This window comes from Egretta garzetta, unplaced genomic scaffold (assembly GCF_000687185.1).
Source record: "Egretta garzetta isolate BGI_Z169 unplaced genomic scaffold, ASM68718v1 scaffold1118, whole genome shotgun sequence".
NCBI lineage: Eukaryota > Metazoa > Chordata > Aves > Pelecaniformes > Ardeidae > Egretta > Egretta garzetta.
In genome coordinates this window covers 261674-280374 of record NW_009260674.1, presented here as the reverse complement: position 1 = coordinate 280374, position 18701 = coordinate 261674, and the positions used below count along the sequence as shown (strand labels likewise).

Below are 18701 nucleotides of genomic sequence, written 5' to 3'. Positions count from 1 at the left end.
TTTGTGCCAATTAATAGCTGAATTCATGCAGTGGCACAAAATATGAATTATGTTACCAGTTTTCTTTCTGTTAGCATATTGCAAGGGGCTGAGCTCCTTTTCTAACTCCTGAACTTTGATTCTTTTTCTTGGGAGAGCTCAGATGCAGTGAAAAATCAGCTGAGCCTTAGATGTTTACCGGAGTGAGTAGATGCAGAATGATGTGGTAGAAGGCCCAGTTTTCCACAAGTACTGAATTTCATGTAATCTGTCGCTTTTCTAATGTGTGAAGTTGAGCAGCCAGAAGCACTAATGTTTTTGCAGATGTGTATTTTAAGAATAAGTGCTTGAATACAGGAAAGAAATGGTTTTTTCTTTATTAGAATTTCACATTAATGACTGACTTCCGTTTTTCAGATGTACCACAGAATTCGCCATTCAGAGTGTATTTACCGTGTAACAATGGAGAAGCTATCCTACCACAGTGTTTGTACAGCAGAAGAGTGGCAAAACCTCATGCACTGTACACTGCCTCCACATATTTATAAAGAAATTGAACTGTAAGTATTTTTCTCATATAGTGACAGTTATATCCTGTATCAGCCTGTGAAAAAGGTGATTCCACCCCCCGGTGTAGCGGAGGGTTTTGTAGGAAGCACTCTTACTATTAAACTATGCCAAAATCATAGGGGTTTGTCTCTGGCTTTCTTATACTTAGTTACACTTAATAACCTGTGAACAAGGTTTATCTATCCAAGATGTAAAATAATACTTACTCATAATGGTACCATTTTCCTCAGGCATGGGTAGCTACGAGTAGTTGCCTTAAGCATTAGTTTATGTCTAAGCATTGTAGAGATGAGCTTTCTTTCTGATAGTCCCAAGTCACAAACAGCTCAGTGCCAGAGAGGAGGCTGAGCTGGAACATCAGTAGTTAAGACCAAGTGCATGATCTGATCCCCTGGTATGTGTTTCAGAGTAAAAGATTCAGTTTGTTCCTGGATTTTTTTTCTGGGTTGTGAGTTTTCTTCGTTTTGGGGTGGGTGGGGTGTTAGGGTTTGGTCATCTTTTTTTTTTTTTTTTTTTTTTTTTTTGTGTGTGTTTTGTACATCTGCTTGTATTTCTTGAAGGAGGGGAAAATGGCTACAGATCTCCAAACTTCTGAAGATAATTCAGGATTATAAATCCCAGATGCTAGAGTTTAGGGTTGTGGTCTAAATTTGGAGGAGCCTCTTTGGGCTTTCTCTGAAATAATTCAGTTGCTTTTAGCCCTCCAGGATCTGCTGTGAGCTGAAGATGTACCTCTATCTGTATTTTATCAGTCAGTTCCCACTCAACGTTAACACCAGGAATCATCTCAATTTTTAGTCACTGTTTCTGGCCCAGGACGATAAATTCTATTGTAGTGACCAGGTGCCTAAAATCAGCACTCTATGATACTGAGTCACAAAGTCTAAGTTGTCTTTGTAAACCTAATCTCTAGAGCTCGGTTGCTCCTGTCAGGTACTGAGCATTGTAGCTGTGAGCGAGCAAAGCATGCAAGCGTATGCTTAACGGGGACTGCTTACACTTAAAGTTCATTACATACTGAAGTGATTTGCCTGAACGCCAGAGTATTAGCCGCTTGCTGGATTACACCATAATAGAAGCTTATTCTTTGCAATACAATTTCTTGTGCTTTGTTAGATGATCTTATATAACCTACCTCCTCAGCAAAAATGACTTTTACTTGCAAAGATGACAGGTTTCATTCTAAATTATATTAACATCCTTCAGTTGGAGCAATCTGAATACATTTAACCATTTTCCAAGTGATTCAGCTACCTTCAGCTCTCTTGTCCCTGCCATGCTGTTCAGTATGCCACGTCTGCACAAGCGTTTAGCTTGGGTTCAGTGGAAAGTAAACAGAAGACTTGCAGCACAGCAGGTGCAGGGAAAAGGGTTAATTAATAATCAAAGGACAAACAGTTCTGCTGAGTGGGTCCCTAATATTAGGCCTAAACTCTGATATCGGGAGAGGGGAGAAGTCCTCAGCTAATGAAACATTAAAAAATGCAATATTAAATGTTTGATTTTTGAAGTTTGGGCTTAATTTCTATTAGTCAGTAAAAGTTTATTTTTTCCTCTGTCAGAATTAGAGTAAGTCTCAGCAAATTCATGACAGAAATTATTGGGGAAAAAAGCCAGTAAATATATTATTAGAGACACCATCTTTACAATTCCTGGGAGGAAAGTCTAGAATATTTTAGGAGTGCCTGTAAAGTTCTCATCATCCATGTAGAACAAAGATTTTTGTACATTACTTAAGCAATGGATTCTTAAATAAAGATTTATGTTTCTATTAACTGAACAAAGCCAAAGGCTAATGGTTGGACTCGATGATCTTAGGGTCTCTTCCAAACTAAATGATTCTACGATTCTGTGAGCGTAGATCCATTGACTAGTGGAAACATATTAACTTAGATTGCTGGACAATATAGAGCCTGTAAAGTCAGTTTTCTGTGTATATTCAGAAACAAGTGAATGCTGTCGGTTATACATTACCTAGTTATTTTTGCTTGCTTTTAGTAAGAATGAAAAGGTGTTTTTCCTTCCTAAGCTGAAACTTTCTTCTTAGATACCACTTTGATATCAGTCCATATGAGGATGTCTGGCCTGCCATTTTTGTCTACATGGTTCACCAGTCCTGTGGGACAGCCTGGTATGAAGTACATGATTTATTGCTTTATTGCTGTTATTTATGTATTTGTTTATTAGGAAATTTTGAGATCATTATTTTCTAATTCAAGGCCTTATTTTCTTTGGAGTTTATTTACTATGTCTGGTGTGTACAGGGCTGTAATAAGCAGGCTGGATTTCTTGTCCCAGCTTTTTGGTCTTTAGTTAATAAAATTTGGGAACAGCCAGGCAAAAAGAACTCATGATATGATCCAAACAGTTGTCCTTCCAATATATAGAAGTATTGTTTGGTTCTGAGATGAGATTGCTTTTCAGACAGAAGACAGTGAAGATATTAAAGTCACTCTTGCCAAAAAGAAGGGAAGGTCCATGAATACTGATTTTTCAAATATATAGTTGCTGAAATTAATATAGGTTATGGTTAAAATAATCCAAGGTTCAATCTTACCTTGCTAAATAAATCAGTTATCAGCATCATTGTGCATTAGTTATGGAAGTGAATGATTTTCCAATGAAATGTTTCATTTATTGTCCTTCCTCTCAGTGTCCATTATCATTTCTAAGATCCGTAGTCTCTTGGCTAAGTATGTCCCATTGCTGAAAGAAAGGAGCTGCTCCAAATTATGGAAAAAATCTACAGATGGGCAATTGAAAGGGGAAGTATCTCCTTGCAAAAAAAAGCATCATCTGGGAAACATTTGCTGGTGACTGTTTCGTCTTAGAAACTGGATGAATCTCCATGACCTCAAAGCATACAGTCAAACCTGAGGGTCTTTCTCATGTCTTTTCCAATACTGCAAATTGGGCAACCGTTCTAAATACAGTTCTCTGCTGCTCAGTGTAGTTAGCTTGTTTCCATTCCTGACTGAATGGCTGTGGATACAGGACTCGGGTTCAGATTTTCAGCTAAGTTCTGTTCTTTTCTCTCTCTGTCTCCTAGTCTATTTGATGGGAAAGAATTGATATCTACTCGATGTTTTTCAAATGAGTCTCAGCTTTTCCATATAAAGTTAGAAACAAAAGTGAGGAAAAGATCTGAAAAGGAGGCAGTTGGGACAGGACTTGTGTTTAATTTCTGAAAGAACAAAACTGTTCAACCCTCTGAACCAAGTACAGCTTTTTTAAGACTAAGATTTGACTTTTAATATACTGAGGAGTAAGGTTGTGCCTTTAAGTATACACCTATGTAATGTATAACTGTCCTGTCCAGGGAGGATTTTGGAGAAAAATGTATGATACTTGCTGCATTTTCTGTGCTTTCATGAAGAAATAATCTTTTACTGCTTTAATCAAGTGTACAAAATACAGCAGTGGAGGGAGTAATAGTATTCTACATTGAGGTATCATTGATAATGATTTCCCTTTTGGCTACAACTGTACTATCCTGTAGTAACCATTGAGTTCATATTGGATGTAGATGGAAGTGACTGTCATGATATTCTGAATTATGATGTACTATTTTAAACAGTAGTTCTAACTTGTTCTAGAGCTGTCTGACTTAACTCTCTAGTATTAAAAAAGAAAGCCAAAAGCTGTTTTGAAAGACAATATGCCTCCATTTTTACTTTTTTCAGACTAAGGCTAAGAAGAATAATTACCTTGCTCAGCACACAACCACAGAAATATGTTTTTGTATCTAACTGGGTCCATATAGTAGATGTGTTTATATTTTTACATATAGCCAGAGACATTCAGCTTTGTTTTCTCAGCACACACTTACTGCAAAACTAGAACATTAATACTGCTTCCCTGAGACACTCAAGAAATTTTCGAAACATGGAACTTTAAAAAAAAAAAAAAAGTCAAATCACAGTAATGGGAAAAAATAAGAATAAAGGAACACTGATCTCTTTATGAGTCAGTGACTTGGGACTCTGGCATCTTCAGTTCAGTTCAGTTCTGGGCTCAAGTGTAATATTCCCTTTTCACCCTGGGCAGCTTGGATTAGGTACCTTAGAAAATTTTACCTGATACCTAATTTGTGCCTTAATTTTCCATCTGTAAACAGAAAGTATTCATCTTTCCTTTAAATTCCTATTAAAGATTGTGCAGAGCTCTGGTACTACAGAATATGAACTCTCTCAGAGGTGCTTTTGATGAGCACTAAGCCAAACATAATAATTACTTTATTACTGCTTTTTATTACCTTAGTGAAAATACTCTTGCTCATGAATTCATTTTGCTTGTCTATATTAACAACATAATAATTACTTTATTACTGCTTTTTATTATTACCTTAGTGAAAATACTCTTGCTCGTGAATTCATTTTGCTTGTCTATATTAATAGCAAAAATATTTTAAAAATTCTTTCAAAAAATAATCCCATAAATGCTGTAGACTTGGGTCATTCTCATGGTTGACAGGCAATTAGTTAACAAAATATTGTTTGATGAAAAATGAAGAAACAGTGAAATATGAATTTCTGTTCACTTGGCCAAACTGGAAAAAACTCTTAAAGTCTTGGAAAAAGTAAAATCTTCTTCTTTTCACGATGTCAATATGGAGCATTTCAACTTCTTTTATTCAAAACAACTTACACATTTGGCGTTTGACTGACATTTTAGTTTAAACAGGATTATTTTTTCTGTGTCATGTGCTTAAAAAACCCCTAATTTTCTGGTTTGATCACAAATTATGTTTTCAAGTTGTCCATTAGATGCAGAGTTTCACTATTTGTCAGGCTGAATAGAGAACAGTTTAAAGAAACCACCCCTCAAGTTTCTGGGAGCAGGGAAGGTTATGCAGTTGTGTTGCCTGAGCTGGGTGGCTTGACTTATGTTCCAGAGCTTTACAGATTAAACTAAGAGCATTGCCAGGTATCCACGCTCCTCTGTCCTTGCCAAAACTTGAACGACTCTTGTAATCAATGAGTCATCCGCAATGAAAGTCAGTCCTAGCAAGAAGAGTAAATCAAAGAGCATCTTTTCTTCTCTGTTGGTTATTTTTCCTGTTCTTATTTCCTGTCTCTGACCAAATTAATTTCTTTCTAGCTTTGAACTTGAAAAGCTGTGCCGATTTACTATGTCTGTAAAGAAGAATTATCGCCGTGTGCCCTACCACAACTGGAAGCATGCAGTAACTGTTGCACATTGTATGTATGCCATACTTCAGAACAACCAGGGGCTTTTCACTGATCTAGAGGTAGGTGAGATGATTGTATCAGTTACTAACCTCATCAGAGGTATCAGCCATCATAGAAGTACCTTTTCTATGCTAGGGTTTTACTCTCAGCTTGGGCAGAGCATATATAAAGGTCCCTGCAGAGGAATAGGTGTGAGAAGAAAGCTTGCGGAATTACTCAGATTCCTGATCCCAGTGTTGCCTTCACTTTTTCAGGTCTGCCCTTTGAAGAAGCAGTAGCAGATTTGCAATAAGTACATGTCCACATTTTGGGGTTCTCCCTGCCCACTTACAACCACAGTCTTTATTTTAATCATTTAATTAACTGTCAGATCTGTGCTGAGGGGAGGGAAACACCCTGGATCTAGAACCCTGTGAGGTCTGGGAGATTCTGAATAGGAGGACAAGGGTTGCAGAGATGGTTGACATATGTGAGTAAAGGAGAGGAGCAGAGAGGATGGGAGAAAAAGAGTTGTCCAAATGTCCTATTCACTGATTAACTTCTATTATACAACAGTTTTCCTTAGTATGCATGTACATATTTTAAAGATAAATGCATATTTTTTAAAAAAATCAGAAAAAAAACCCCTCTTGAATAGTTCACTAACTGGAAAAGTTATAATAATAAAATGGAAGGCTTAGAATGGTTAAGTGTTAATATACACTGTAAAGAACTGTCACTTAGGGGTTTTTTTTCTGAATTATGGTAGGTGCAACTGGGAGTGCTGTCTATTATTAATACTCCCTGAAACTTCTGACTTGGAGAACCAGTTTTCAGTTGTGTATAACTTTGCCAAATACTAGCCATTTGGGCTGTAATTTTCCAAGCTCCATGACTTCCTCAAGCTGATTCATTTGGGGAAATTTCAGCCAAAATTGTTTGGCTCTTTTGAAGAAACATGCTAGGAGAAGTCAAGTTTTTGTTCAGTATATAAGAGTAAAATAAAATTTGGTGATCTTTCATGTGAAAAGGTCTAGTTTATTCTTCTGTAAAGCAGGGACTTGAAAATTGTCACTGATATAGGAAAGTGGCATTTGCCAGGCATATGCTGAAAGTTGGCAAAGCTGTACAAGTTTACAAAAATCGGTATCCCTTTAACAACAAGATCTCTGGATTGCAGCCTCAGCGAATATTTAAAGCTCTGATGACATTCAGTACCAACCAAGTAGTAAGCCCCATCGTTTTAGAGATGCAGAGTAAGAAACACAGGGAGAGCAAGAGAGGCAGCTGCTAAGAGAGATGGAAACAGTCTTTGTTCCCTGCCAAACTCCAGCCAGCCTTCACCTGTTGGAATGGCTTATCCCAGTCTACGTTCAAGCTCTTTCTAGAAGTCTCCTCTCTTGAGACTGGAGATGAATCCAACAGAAATACAGGAAACTGCTGAAGGAAAGCTTAGGGATCTAGGTTGGGCTGGTTGCAGGGGAGAGATGATGACATGAGCCTCGATAGACTTAGAGATGGGAAGAGGAGTATGAGACACTGTACAGGGGACTCTGATCTAGAGACAAATGGATCCAGCAGTTGGCAGTGGTCAGAGAGTTGGGATCCAAGCAGGCACAATGGGTACAAGGTCAAGAGCACTGGGATTAGGCATTGTATAATCCTGAAGGACTGAGGCAAGGATGACTTCCTGGGATGTGGAGCCTGGGACAAGCTAGACAAAGAGAACCATCTGGTACAAGGGACTGACTGATGAGAATTCTAAGACTGGAAAAAACAAAGGTTGTAAAGGGTGCAAGAGGAGAATTAAACTTGAGGAAGGACAGAAAAGCTTATGCCCACTAGATCTGATGTGTAGAACAAAGGATTCTGAGACTCCTCTTCCTTTTGCTGTCAGAGACGGTTTTTCAGGTGTATTGGTTACATGTCTTGCCCCTCTTGATAGTAGTGAAAAGGGGATATCAGCTTCCTACAGCTGTTACTGCATGACTTCAAGTAATACAGGGGTGTGTAACAGTCCTAAAAGTTCCACTTCTGCTGAGGATCTGTGTGGATGTGTGCTGCTGCACCATCCGTTTTATTATGTGCTTTTAAAAAATGCACTTCACAAGATGCGATATTGAAAAGACACCATTAAAAATAAAAGTGAGGGGTTTAAAAGAAAAGTAAAGGTCTCAAAATCAGAAATATAGTTAGGGTTGCTACATCCTTAATTCCGCACATTTTATAATTGCGATGAAATCTTTAGTTACATCATTGTGTGCTATTTTTCCACAGAATCCTGTGCCTCTCAATACAGTATACAGGTTGGATGTTGCTCACTTAGGTGGCTAATCAGTATTCTTTTTCTACTTCATTTTATAGCCTTATCCATGTTTACTGAACTCTCATCAGAACCAACTATAAGATAGCTGTTAACTCTACAAAGACATTCTTGTGATATTTCATGCCAACAGTGACTGCTTCACAAACATTAATGAATGTGTTTTCAAAGCACACCTGCTGTGTGAAAAACTTTTGCAAGTGTTCATGTATTTTGTGTGTTGAAAGAGAGACTTCAGGGACTCCATTTCTTCAGCATGTTAAGAGTTAATTAAATAAATAAACCAGTTACGGTCTTACTTTGTTTGCAGTTGCCGTTGTCCAGCATTTCTGTGGCTCACATTAGTGACTTCCTAGGAAAAGTTTCACCTAGGAGATTTGGTCAGTGTCTTTGAGGAGTGTTGCAGAGGCAGGTCTGGCATCGGACTGGTGAAGCTGCCTTGACCAGGAGATCATACATCTTATGCATTTCCTCTTCCTCAATAACTGCACTTTTAATTTTTTTAATAAACATGGTAAGGATTCAGTGGATAACCAAACTATCTGTTTAAAACTCAGATTTCATCCTGAAGCAGAATCCCTCCAATAGTATATGATTGTGCAACATTATTTTTAAATTCATAATGTATTAATGGTTTGAATTACAATTGGAATGAGATTTTTTTATTTCAGCATATCCTCACTTCCGTGTTTCTCGCAATTTTAAGGATGTTTCTCCATGTGCTTTTTGAAGGCAGTTGTAAGCATAGTGCAACTTTCGCAGTATTTTGGGAAGAGAGTGACATCTAGGGGCAGGAAATACATTTTGCTTTTCATGTTTATTTCAATTTTTTTTGTAGCGAAAAGGTCTTTTAGTTGCATGCCTGTGTCATGACCTGGATCACAGAGGTTACAGCAACAGCTATCTTCAGAAATTTGATCACCCCTTAGCTGCTCTCTATTCCACGTCAACGATGGAACAGCACCACTTCTCGCAGACTGTGTCCATCCTGCAGGTAGGATTATTGAAATTGTATCTTCTGTGCAGTAGAGTCTGGTGGTGGAAATAGGAGTCACATCATTACCCAGTAGATTTTCTGAAGCATGTTTAATTTAATCTCTGGATTGTAGTACTCATTTAGAAGAGTGGAAGATTTATTACAGCAAACCAGGTTCCACAATTAGCAACCCAAGAATTCAATAATAGTGCAAAACATAGCTTTCCCAAAATCTTGATGTTATAAAAAATATTGTGTGTTTGAAGGTCTTTGCTTATGGCCTTCCTTTGGAGCTTTGAACTTCTGGGTCAAAGAGGGTTTTTCCTATGACCATACAGAATAGGAACTTTGAAAATGAAAAATCAGTTTCTCACTTACTTAGATATTTCTGGCATAATGTGCTTCAACAATGTCTTAAACTGTCCTGAGATTATGAATAAAAACTCAAATACTGGCAAAGGTTTGCATGAGAAGCTTGAAAACCTGCTGTAATAAATTCTGTGAACATTACATGTGTGGCATGAAGGAGGAAATGTTAATTGTGCACGCATGAAAAATTTAAACTCGTTTCATTATGTTATCATGTGCTTTCTTGTTATTCAGCAAGTTGAAATTAAAAAAAACCAAACAACTGAGTAAGGTAATATTCTGTGAAACAGAGTTCCTAATACAGGGTAGTGTGTCTGTATGTTTAATGAATAGAAAACTATGAGAAAGCATGCAGTCACATTTTGGGAAATCCAAGTGTGCTACTGACACACAGATATTTTCTCTGAAAATTTTTTTCATGCTTAATTAGAAGAGTGAGAACTCTCACCTGTGCAACCACCGCCAGTCCGTAACGTACTTGTACTCACTGGTTTTAGTGCACACACTCAAAGCACTGCCTTACCGTGCTACTGTGCCACTGATTCATTGTTAACTTTTCTTTCTTTCTGGTCTTTCAGGGGGAAGATATTTATTTTCTTAAATACCTAATCACCTTTTAGGAAAAATACATATTCTGTATTGTATTCAGAAGCACATCTTGTGATTATGGTTTTAGGTATCATACACATTTCATCAGAGAATGGAAGCTTTATCTCTGAATGCTTCTCCATGTAGAAGGGTGTAATTGAATCCTTCAGTGGTGGTATGGCATTAGATTTTTAGTATTCAGTCTTCATGTGCGTTTGTGCACAGTGAGCAAGTTCCTCAGTCATTAACACTTCTCTGTCCCACTATGGCTTTGTGAAGCAGACTTCAGTCATTCTTCAATAACCATTTTGCATTTTTCCTGCAGAAATCGGTGAAAGTCCCATTTGCCAAGAAGGCAGGGAACCCTTTTGGCTCCCTGCTACCTTCTAGCCTTGGCCATCAGTGTGTGTGAGGAAAAGGAAGAGAGGTGGTCAGAGCTGTGGAGTGCGTTCAGACACTGGCTACCCAAGTGCCCATGGGTGGTGGTTAGCAGCAAAGGCAGATTATTGCTGCCTTTTGGACTCGCTGTTTTTCATTTGAATCAAAAAGCCTTACTGAATTGCCAGACTGTTACAAAAAAAGCCAAGCAACCCACCAAATCCTTCAGGGTTTATCTCAATGAGTTTTAATTTTGTATTAGTAACCTGCAGTACTTTTCACTGTTTGAAACTTTATAGCTGCTTTGCTCATCCACCTGCAGTTTTAGTGTACACCGTACTTATGAATACAGATGATTCTATTCATCAGCTTTAGCTCAGCAGGGAAAGAATAAAATCTTAGGGGCTGTGCTTTGTATGTACCACTCAAAAGCCTAAGTGACATGCTCAGAGACGGCCACTTCTGTCAGTACTTAACAGAATCTGTTCTTTTCTAGTAGAATGAACAGAAGCTGTCACAGTGGTCTTTCTGATAGTGCAGCTTCTAAAGCCTAAAGAATAGAATTTAGAATAATTTAAATATTAGGATAAATAGCCTGTTCTCATGGTTTAGGCAGCAAGGTTGGGGAAGAAAGGGTCCCCAAAACCCTAAATCATGTAAACTAGTAGTAGTGATTCCTTGCTCCCAAAGTGTTGATGATGGGTTAAAATGTTCTGAACTTTTTTTTAAAGTATAATGTTCTATGAGTTAGGAGTCTGTCAAAGGAGCATTGAGACAGAGACAGGTTGTATTTTCTATTCATTATTCACAATAAATCTACTTGTCCAAGTAAAAATGTTGGAAAATGACATTTACGTTCCGGATGGTGAGAGAAACCAAGCCTGTTTGTACCACGGAGGATTTATTTTGAACAAATTATGTAAATGCTTGACAAAAGTCCGGGAAACTTTTTATGAGCTTCAGCCCAAATGCCAATTAAATGTCAAAACACATCTGCATTTGATATATTTTAATAATATTTTCTCCTTGTGAAGGTGCACACCTTGACATGGCTGGCTCATTCTTTCTTATTTTTCTCTGTTTCCTCTCTACAGTAGGAATGCTTTTGACAAGTTGTTTTCCAAATCTTAGAGACAGTGAATAGTGTGTTGACTTTTCAAAATGTGATATAGCTCATGAACGATCACGGTACATGGACATTGTCAGTTAAATGCGCAATAATATATAGTGGAAATTGAAAAGGGATGGCGGTGGCATGTTGCCAGAGCCTCCGTAGTAGAAACCATTGTTTTTAGTTTATGAGTCAGTCAACTCATAGTTGAACAAAGCAGCTTTTTCTCCTAAAAGTTCATATATGCTAAAATACTGTAATTAACTTTATTTCTATAGAGAAAATTGTATCAGTAAATGCAGCAATTCCAGGAACATTTCATTTGGAACACTATGAAAACAAAATTATTTTAGTACTTTAACTTGCATATTTCCTTATCCATATTATGTGTTATGCAGTACCAAAATTGTACTTCAGACTGAATCAGACACTCAGTTTACCAACTTGGCAATGCGGTACTCTGGATCAGGATTGAATCACTAGTTCCCAAGCTAATACTGTCTGGAAGTGCTGCATCGGTAGTGCTTATAAATCAGAGAAGAAAAAGCTAGCATTTTTCTCTGTTAATACCTTTACGCTTCAGAGGAGCAATCCCAAAAACCAAATTAGTGGCTTAGTCATAAGTATCATGACAGTATTTAAAAAGGAAAGCTAAAAATGGGAATTTCAGGCTGTCAGCTTTTGAATTTGCAACAAAAATTGTCATTTGGCTGTAAAACCGTTGTAACCTGTCTGGTGAAGTAAAGACTGAAATCATCTCAGAATTAGAGCTTGTGCTTTTTATTGGTTTTTTACTTTTTCATAGCTGGAAGGGCACAATGTCTTCTCCAATCTGAGCTCCAGCGAATATGAGCAAGTACTTGAGATCATCCGGAAAGCCATCATTGCCACAGACCTTGCCCTGTATTTTGGAAATCGAAAACAGCTTGAAGAGCTACATCAGACGGGAGCATTAAACCTTAAGAACCAAGCACACAGGTAAGCAGCAAAACAGTGTAAGTTCACTATGGCATTAGTCCTAGAAAGAAAAACATTATTTTGGAAAAAACCCTCTGTGTACACAATAATTTTCTTACATATGAGATTTCTGAGACCAGCTGTGTGTAAAATTCTGAGTATGTAATAGTAATTTCCGTAGTTTTATATTTGCACGTCACTTCCTTTGGATGTCATCTGCAGAAGAAAGCTAGTGCACAGGCAGTTAGGTGGTGGGGAAAAGGGTTTAGTGCAATCATTATTTAGTTTTATTTTTATGTCAATATTATTATTCTGGCAACATGCTTTTTTGGAAAGAATTCTGGTCAGATCTCAACCTCTGTGAATTAAGATAGCTCTAAGTTTAAAAAAGATACAAGTGTATATATTCATAAATACATGACTCTCTTTGTCCACATAAGTAAAGCATAGTGCACTCTTGATGAGAGATGTGCCTCATAACAGGTTTCATTAAAGTGCTCACTCAGCCTTTCAGAGCTTCTTTACTGGGAAGTGGATCCTGTCATTAATCTAGCGCAGGGAAAAATTAGACCAGTAATATGGGAAAATATTGAGTCATGATTCTGATTTCTTTTCAAATGGAACTTTGGTACTTGGGTCTTCTTTCTGAGGAGTTTTACAGGTTTTTGCCAGTAGTTTTGAATAAATTATTACAACACTGTAGGAAGGGCAGTTTTTAAAAGCTTATTTCCCATGATGGAACTGAAGCTTGTTAGACTTGAACAAACCTTTATGTCTCAGAAAGACAAAGATATAGTAGCTCCTGATAATCTCAGAATGAAATCTACCAGAAATCTTGAATTTAGGGTTTATAAAATTTAATTAGAATCACAACTATTTAAAGTGTGATTGACTGTTCTATTATGTTTATCTTTTTTTTAATCTTACCTGCCCTCAGAGCTTTTTCAGTGCAAAGCCACGTGCTCAAAGATAGGACATCAGTTTGTAATGTGGCTAAAGAATCCAAGACTTCTAGTTGCTATCTGTACATGCAATGTAATGCTAAACTTGGCCCTTACATGGCTGATGAATCCTCTTTCTTAACTTGGGGGAATTGCACTTTGCCATTTATCTATTGATTATGTTACCTATTTGTGTATTTTCCCCAGTATATTTGTCTGTTGGTACAGTTTTAATGACTGCTGTCACATTGGCATGCAAGTTGTGCGGTTTTTTCATGGGATAGGCTTTATTAACAAAGATGCAGGTGTCCTTAAGTGTCATCTTAAATTCTCCATTGGGTGGAAAACACATATATTCATTCATTCTGTTCCCAGTTTTCTTTATAAAACTTAGATTCATAAACCATAAGTTTGAGTAGTAGATGAGTGCTAGAAAACTGTTTAAATAAGATTTTTTTGTGTGCTCCTTATTCTAATAATGTTTATAACCCTACTGATGCTGTTCAGTTATTCTGTGAACAGGATCATCAGTGTATAGAACAGAATTATGCGTAGGATTCTTGGGTTAGAATTCATTCCAACAAAGCAATGACAAACCTTGAGATAGACTCAGAATTAGTTTTTCTTCTTTTTGGAGCATGTGTTCCTCTCTCGTTAAAGAACAGAAAGAAATGCAGCACTAGGATATGCCATCTTTCTTTTTATAGACTTGTCCTGTATTTTCAGAAAATTAAGGAGGGGCATGCAAGTGTTTTAACAGGCAGGCATTCTTGTGTACTTTTCTATGGAAGTGATTGTGCAGAGGATGGTCAGTGAACTCTGGTGGCAAACAAAGCAGGGAATACTACAGGGAATATAATACACAATTTGTGTGGCGCCCGACCAATGAATCATAAACAAGTGAGGAAGAAACAAGCAAGGTGGGAGAAATTTTGTAGTATATATAATTTACTGCTGATTGAACTGGGGAAGGGCAAGTAACAGCTTTGCAGTGTGATCATTAATTCTTTATCAAACTTACAATTTAATGTTAATTTATTTTAGAGATAGAGTGATTGGTCTGATGATGACGGCTTGTGATTTGTGTTCTGTAACAAAGTTGTGGCCAGTTACCAGACTGACGGCCAATGATATATATGCGGAGTTCTGGGCTGAGGTATGTGTATTTCTTTTGTTTACTCTCTTTATAAATGGAAGTATCCAGGAAGAAAAAAAACAACCATAAGTATTTTTCAATCGATATCTTAGTTTGCGTGTTTTAGAGTGTTCATTGGTGCATGTACATGTTTTGTTGTTCACTGTGAAGCTATTTAAAGGGCTGAGTCAGCTTCCTAATTTTCAGGCAGCGTTTTTTCTCTCTGTTAAAGATGAATTTAGAAAGTATGTCCTAACACAAAGTGACCAAGCAACAGAACACAGAAGAAAATCTGTGAGGTTTTTTGAGTCACTAACTGTAGTTTTGTGAAGGATCTATTTGTAGTCTAGAAATCCAAAATATGAAACCAGCTTCCAGGTCAGCTGGCTTGAAACACACTTAGAAAGCTGTAGTCCAGGAAATGCTAAAGCAAATATGACAAACCTTAAAATTCTTCTCATTGACCATTTGAATCTTCTTTGTGAGCCAGCTCAACAACTGGGTCTCAGAGAGAGATGATTTTTTAATATACTGGAAGTTACTCCACAGATGTACTGAGAATTGAAACAAGGCATTGAGCTGTGCTAATGTAGTCATGTTCATAAATAAAGATGAAGTCTCTCACATGTGTTACACTGAGGAGTAAATGTTCTAATCATTTAATTTTTAAAGTGGAAGTGCCTACATTAAGGATAAGGAAAAAAATCTGAGGGTTTTGCATAGAGTTGAATTATGCAATTTTAGAAGATACGCTGTATTTTCAGAACTACTACGCTATTTTCAGATACTACACGTGTATCAGAAGATACGCTATTTTCAGATACATGTGTATCATAAAGTGTTGTGCTTCTCTGTTATGTGCCCTGTGGAAATCTGCAGAATTCAGTGGGCTTATTTCTATTTTACACAGGTGTAAAATGGAAATCAGGCCCACAGAGTTGATGTAGCATGCATATAGTGTGGACACTGTTGTCCTGCCTGTTGCACGCTCCTTGTGAAATTCAAGATGTGCATGGCTTGTGGGTTTTTTTTTGTATTCACATGTTCTTGTTCTCTTTTTGATGCAAATCTTGTGAACTCAGTGGAGAAGGAAGAATCAAACTGATTTTTCCTACTCCACAATAGTGAAGATGGAATTATGGACATAATTGGGCCTGCCTAGACTTTAACCTGTTCTGTAATCCAAGGATGAGTTAATAAAGGTGGCTCTTGTTATATTGCTACTTCATGGAGCAAATGGAAATTGGAAGTTATTGACAGAAATTGAATACTGTAATTGGTGTTTTACTGAATCTTCTTCAAGAGGAGGTTAATTGATACATGGCAGAAGTTGGGTATGTGGTGATCCAGTCAGGACGGCTGACAAATCCAGCCACAGGTTTAAATGCTTCTGGAAATTGGAAAGCTGGAGACAGAGATAGAGAAAATCCTGGGAAAGCTAAACCAATAGAAAGTTTAGATTGTGTTTCACTGCAGAAATTGTTACTTAATTGGGAAAAAAGGTAAACTCTAGAAAAGTATATTTGACTAGATTGAATGGTTATGTTACAGTTCTAAAAGTAGGATAGAATGTTGCTTCTAGTTACTACTTGAGTTCATAATCTTAATATGTTGAATGATTTAGTGAGAGAATTTTTATAATATTTCTTCTCTGTGTAATCATTAACTAAAGCAGTAACTGCGGAAGAGGTTGCAGCAATTTTGTGGTATGTCACACTGATCTTTTTTCATTGAATGAAGCCCCGTTATAGCTGGTGGTGTTTTCAGCTGAGATCTACCTTGGTACCACTCAGCATGAAGCTTTCCCACAGTGCTGCAACTCAAACAAAATAATACATTTGCTGATCAATTATATAAGATTGCAAACTTGTATAAGATTTGTCTGCTGTGGGGTTTTTTGTGAGATATGAGACACTAGGCAGTTGTTAAGCCTTTTCTGCAGTATTTTTTAAGAGATTTATAAGCCACTTATTATAGCCATACTGCAAGTAAGATACAAACTTCTTCACTTAAAATTTCAACTTAAACTTTCTGATCATGACCATAACTATGAGGATAAAAGCATTATTTTTACAACAGTGTATTGTATATGTTCCACATACTGAACACCACACTTGTGTTTCTAGTGTGTATGTTCCATCTAAACGTAATACTTTTTTACTGTGAGGGTGGTCGACCAGTGGCACAGGTTGCCGAGAGAGGTTGTGGAGTCTCCATCCTTGGAGATATTCAAAACCTGGCTGGACACGGTCCTGGATCACCTGCTGTAGTTGATCCTGCTGGGGTAGGTGTGTGGGATGGATTAGATGATCCTAAGAGGTCCCTTCCAACGCAAACCATTCTGTGATTCTGTGATACCTTTTTCTTTCAAGGTGAAATGGTAAACATAAATCTGAAATTTATTCAGTTTTGGCATAATCAGTCAGAGGCTTGACAGCTTCCTCAAAGCTCTGACTTCACGTGTTTCTCAGGCACTTGATATTATGTTAGTCAAAGAGTTTAAAATCATTTGATGCTAAATGGCTTAGTGTTGAGGTTCTTATCATTGAGACTATGGTAACTGCAGACAGTCCTGGATCAATGAATTGCAGTACTTTAAGCAAATGGAAAAAAAAAAAATATTATTTACTGGGGGCACATAAAACCAAAATTTGCTTGCAGATCCTAAATAACAATCCACTGAATTTCTGTGGTTGGAATTGTTACAGGCATCTTTTTTTATCAGCTGAGGAAGGAGGCCTTTCCTTTTGTTTCTTTCAACAGTAAAAAATATCTAACAGAGACTAGATTCGATGATTCTAGCTTCTCTAACTACTTGGTGGAAGAAATATGTGATATGAGAGAACAGTACAGACACCAATTCAAAAATAACTTCCTGATTACATCTCTTGTTGGTTAATTGAGCAGGATCATAGTTAATAGGTGATGTTGAGGCCAAATATGCAAGAGGGAATTGACATCCAGAAGCCTCCACCTTTTCTACACTCAAGGTAGTTGCAAGGCAGTCAAAGAGAAAGATGCCCTGCTCAGACCACATCATTTTATTATATTGCAAACTTCTCTTTGAATAAAGGTGCTAAAATCCTCCCTTGGAACGGCACATTGGCACCTGAAATGTGGCTTGATAAAAACTTATGAGAAAGATGTAATAAATTGTCTTATGAAGATACCTTCACTAACTGTAGCAGAAAAGTAGAACATGGATTTAGGGAATGTCCCAAGCTTTCAGATAGCTAAACCTCTGTGATCTGAGTCTCACATTAAAGGACACAGATAAACAAATATTATATGAGCAGTTATCCTGCATAAACTTTCTCCCTAACAAAGGTGCATTGTGTCTGGCTGGGATGGAGTTACCTTTCCCCATAGCAGCCCTCACAGTGCTGGCACTGGCTCTATCAGACATGGAGGAAGCTTCTGGCATCTTCTCACAGAAGTCACACCTGTAGCCTCCTGCTGCTACCAAAACCTTGCCATGCAAATCCAATGCATAAGGTTAGCAGTTTGAAGATCACGTTGACTTTGGAACTTCAGACATGAGCAGTATCCAAAAGCAACCATTGCTACAGCTGTAGTTGTCTTTATAACCTCAAGATTAAACATCTGTGGTGTTTTGACAATGCAATTGAGGCATAAGACTTGGAAAACTTCAATTTGTTACAGAAAGTAGCCAACCACTTATGGATTTTTAAGGAGTAGTTGTATTCAGGCCCAGTCCAGTGCTCAGAAATGTGTTTTGGCTGCTCTGCTGGTAATGGGTGAAATGTAAGGAGACCGTTTTCTCTTGTATATTTGGTCTTTGGATATAGTGAATCTTTCCTGGTATTCCTGTTACGAATGTAGAGGGATAATGTACTTAAAGAAGGCTGTTTGACAGGCAGCTTCTTCAAAGCAGCATGGTCAAAAAGACTGGATTGTTGCCAAAGAGGGCAGATTGTAAATTAATCTGTTTTATTCAGCTTTTCCATGGATGGGTGAGTTGTGTTCTACTGGTCATTGTATTATAGTGCTTTAAACAGGTAATGCTTTTAAAGATGAGACTAACTATGAATAGAACAGAATAGAATGAATGGATTTCTTTGGGTTTATTATCCCAGTTGCTTTTTATTATGGAGACGCCCTTGGAAACAAGGAAAATGTGTGCACATTGACTCAAAAACTTTCCGGATCTGCTATTTACATTACTATTTAGGTGTATGTATA

General features: G+C 37.4%; 1 protein-coding gene across 1 annotated transcript in view; it reads left to right on the top strand.

Moving 5' to 3' along the window:
• Nucleotides 1–18701, top strand: part of PDE10A (phosphodiesterase 10A) — a gene marked incomplete at its 5' end in the record, with an annotated part of 118460 nt that overhangs the window by 89757 nt on the left and 10002 nt on the right. Inside the window, 6 exons of the mRNA XM_009645730.2 lie at nt 397–539; nt 2597–2680; nt 5650–5800; nt 8882–9037; nt 12271–12443; nt 14408–14519. Of these exons, the coding sequence (XP_009644025.2) occupies nt 397–539; nt 2597–2680; nt 5650–5800; nt 8882–9037; nt 12271–12443; nt 14408–14519 (819 nt within the window). The remainder of the gene's footprint in view (nt 1–396; nt 540–2596; nt 2681–5649; nt 5801–8881; nt 9038–12270; nt 12444–14407; nt 14520–18701) is intronic.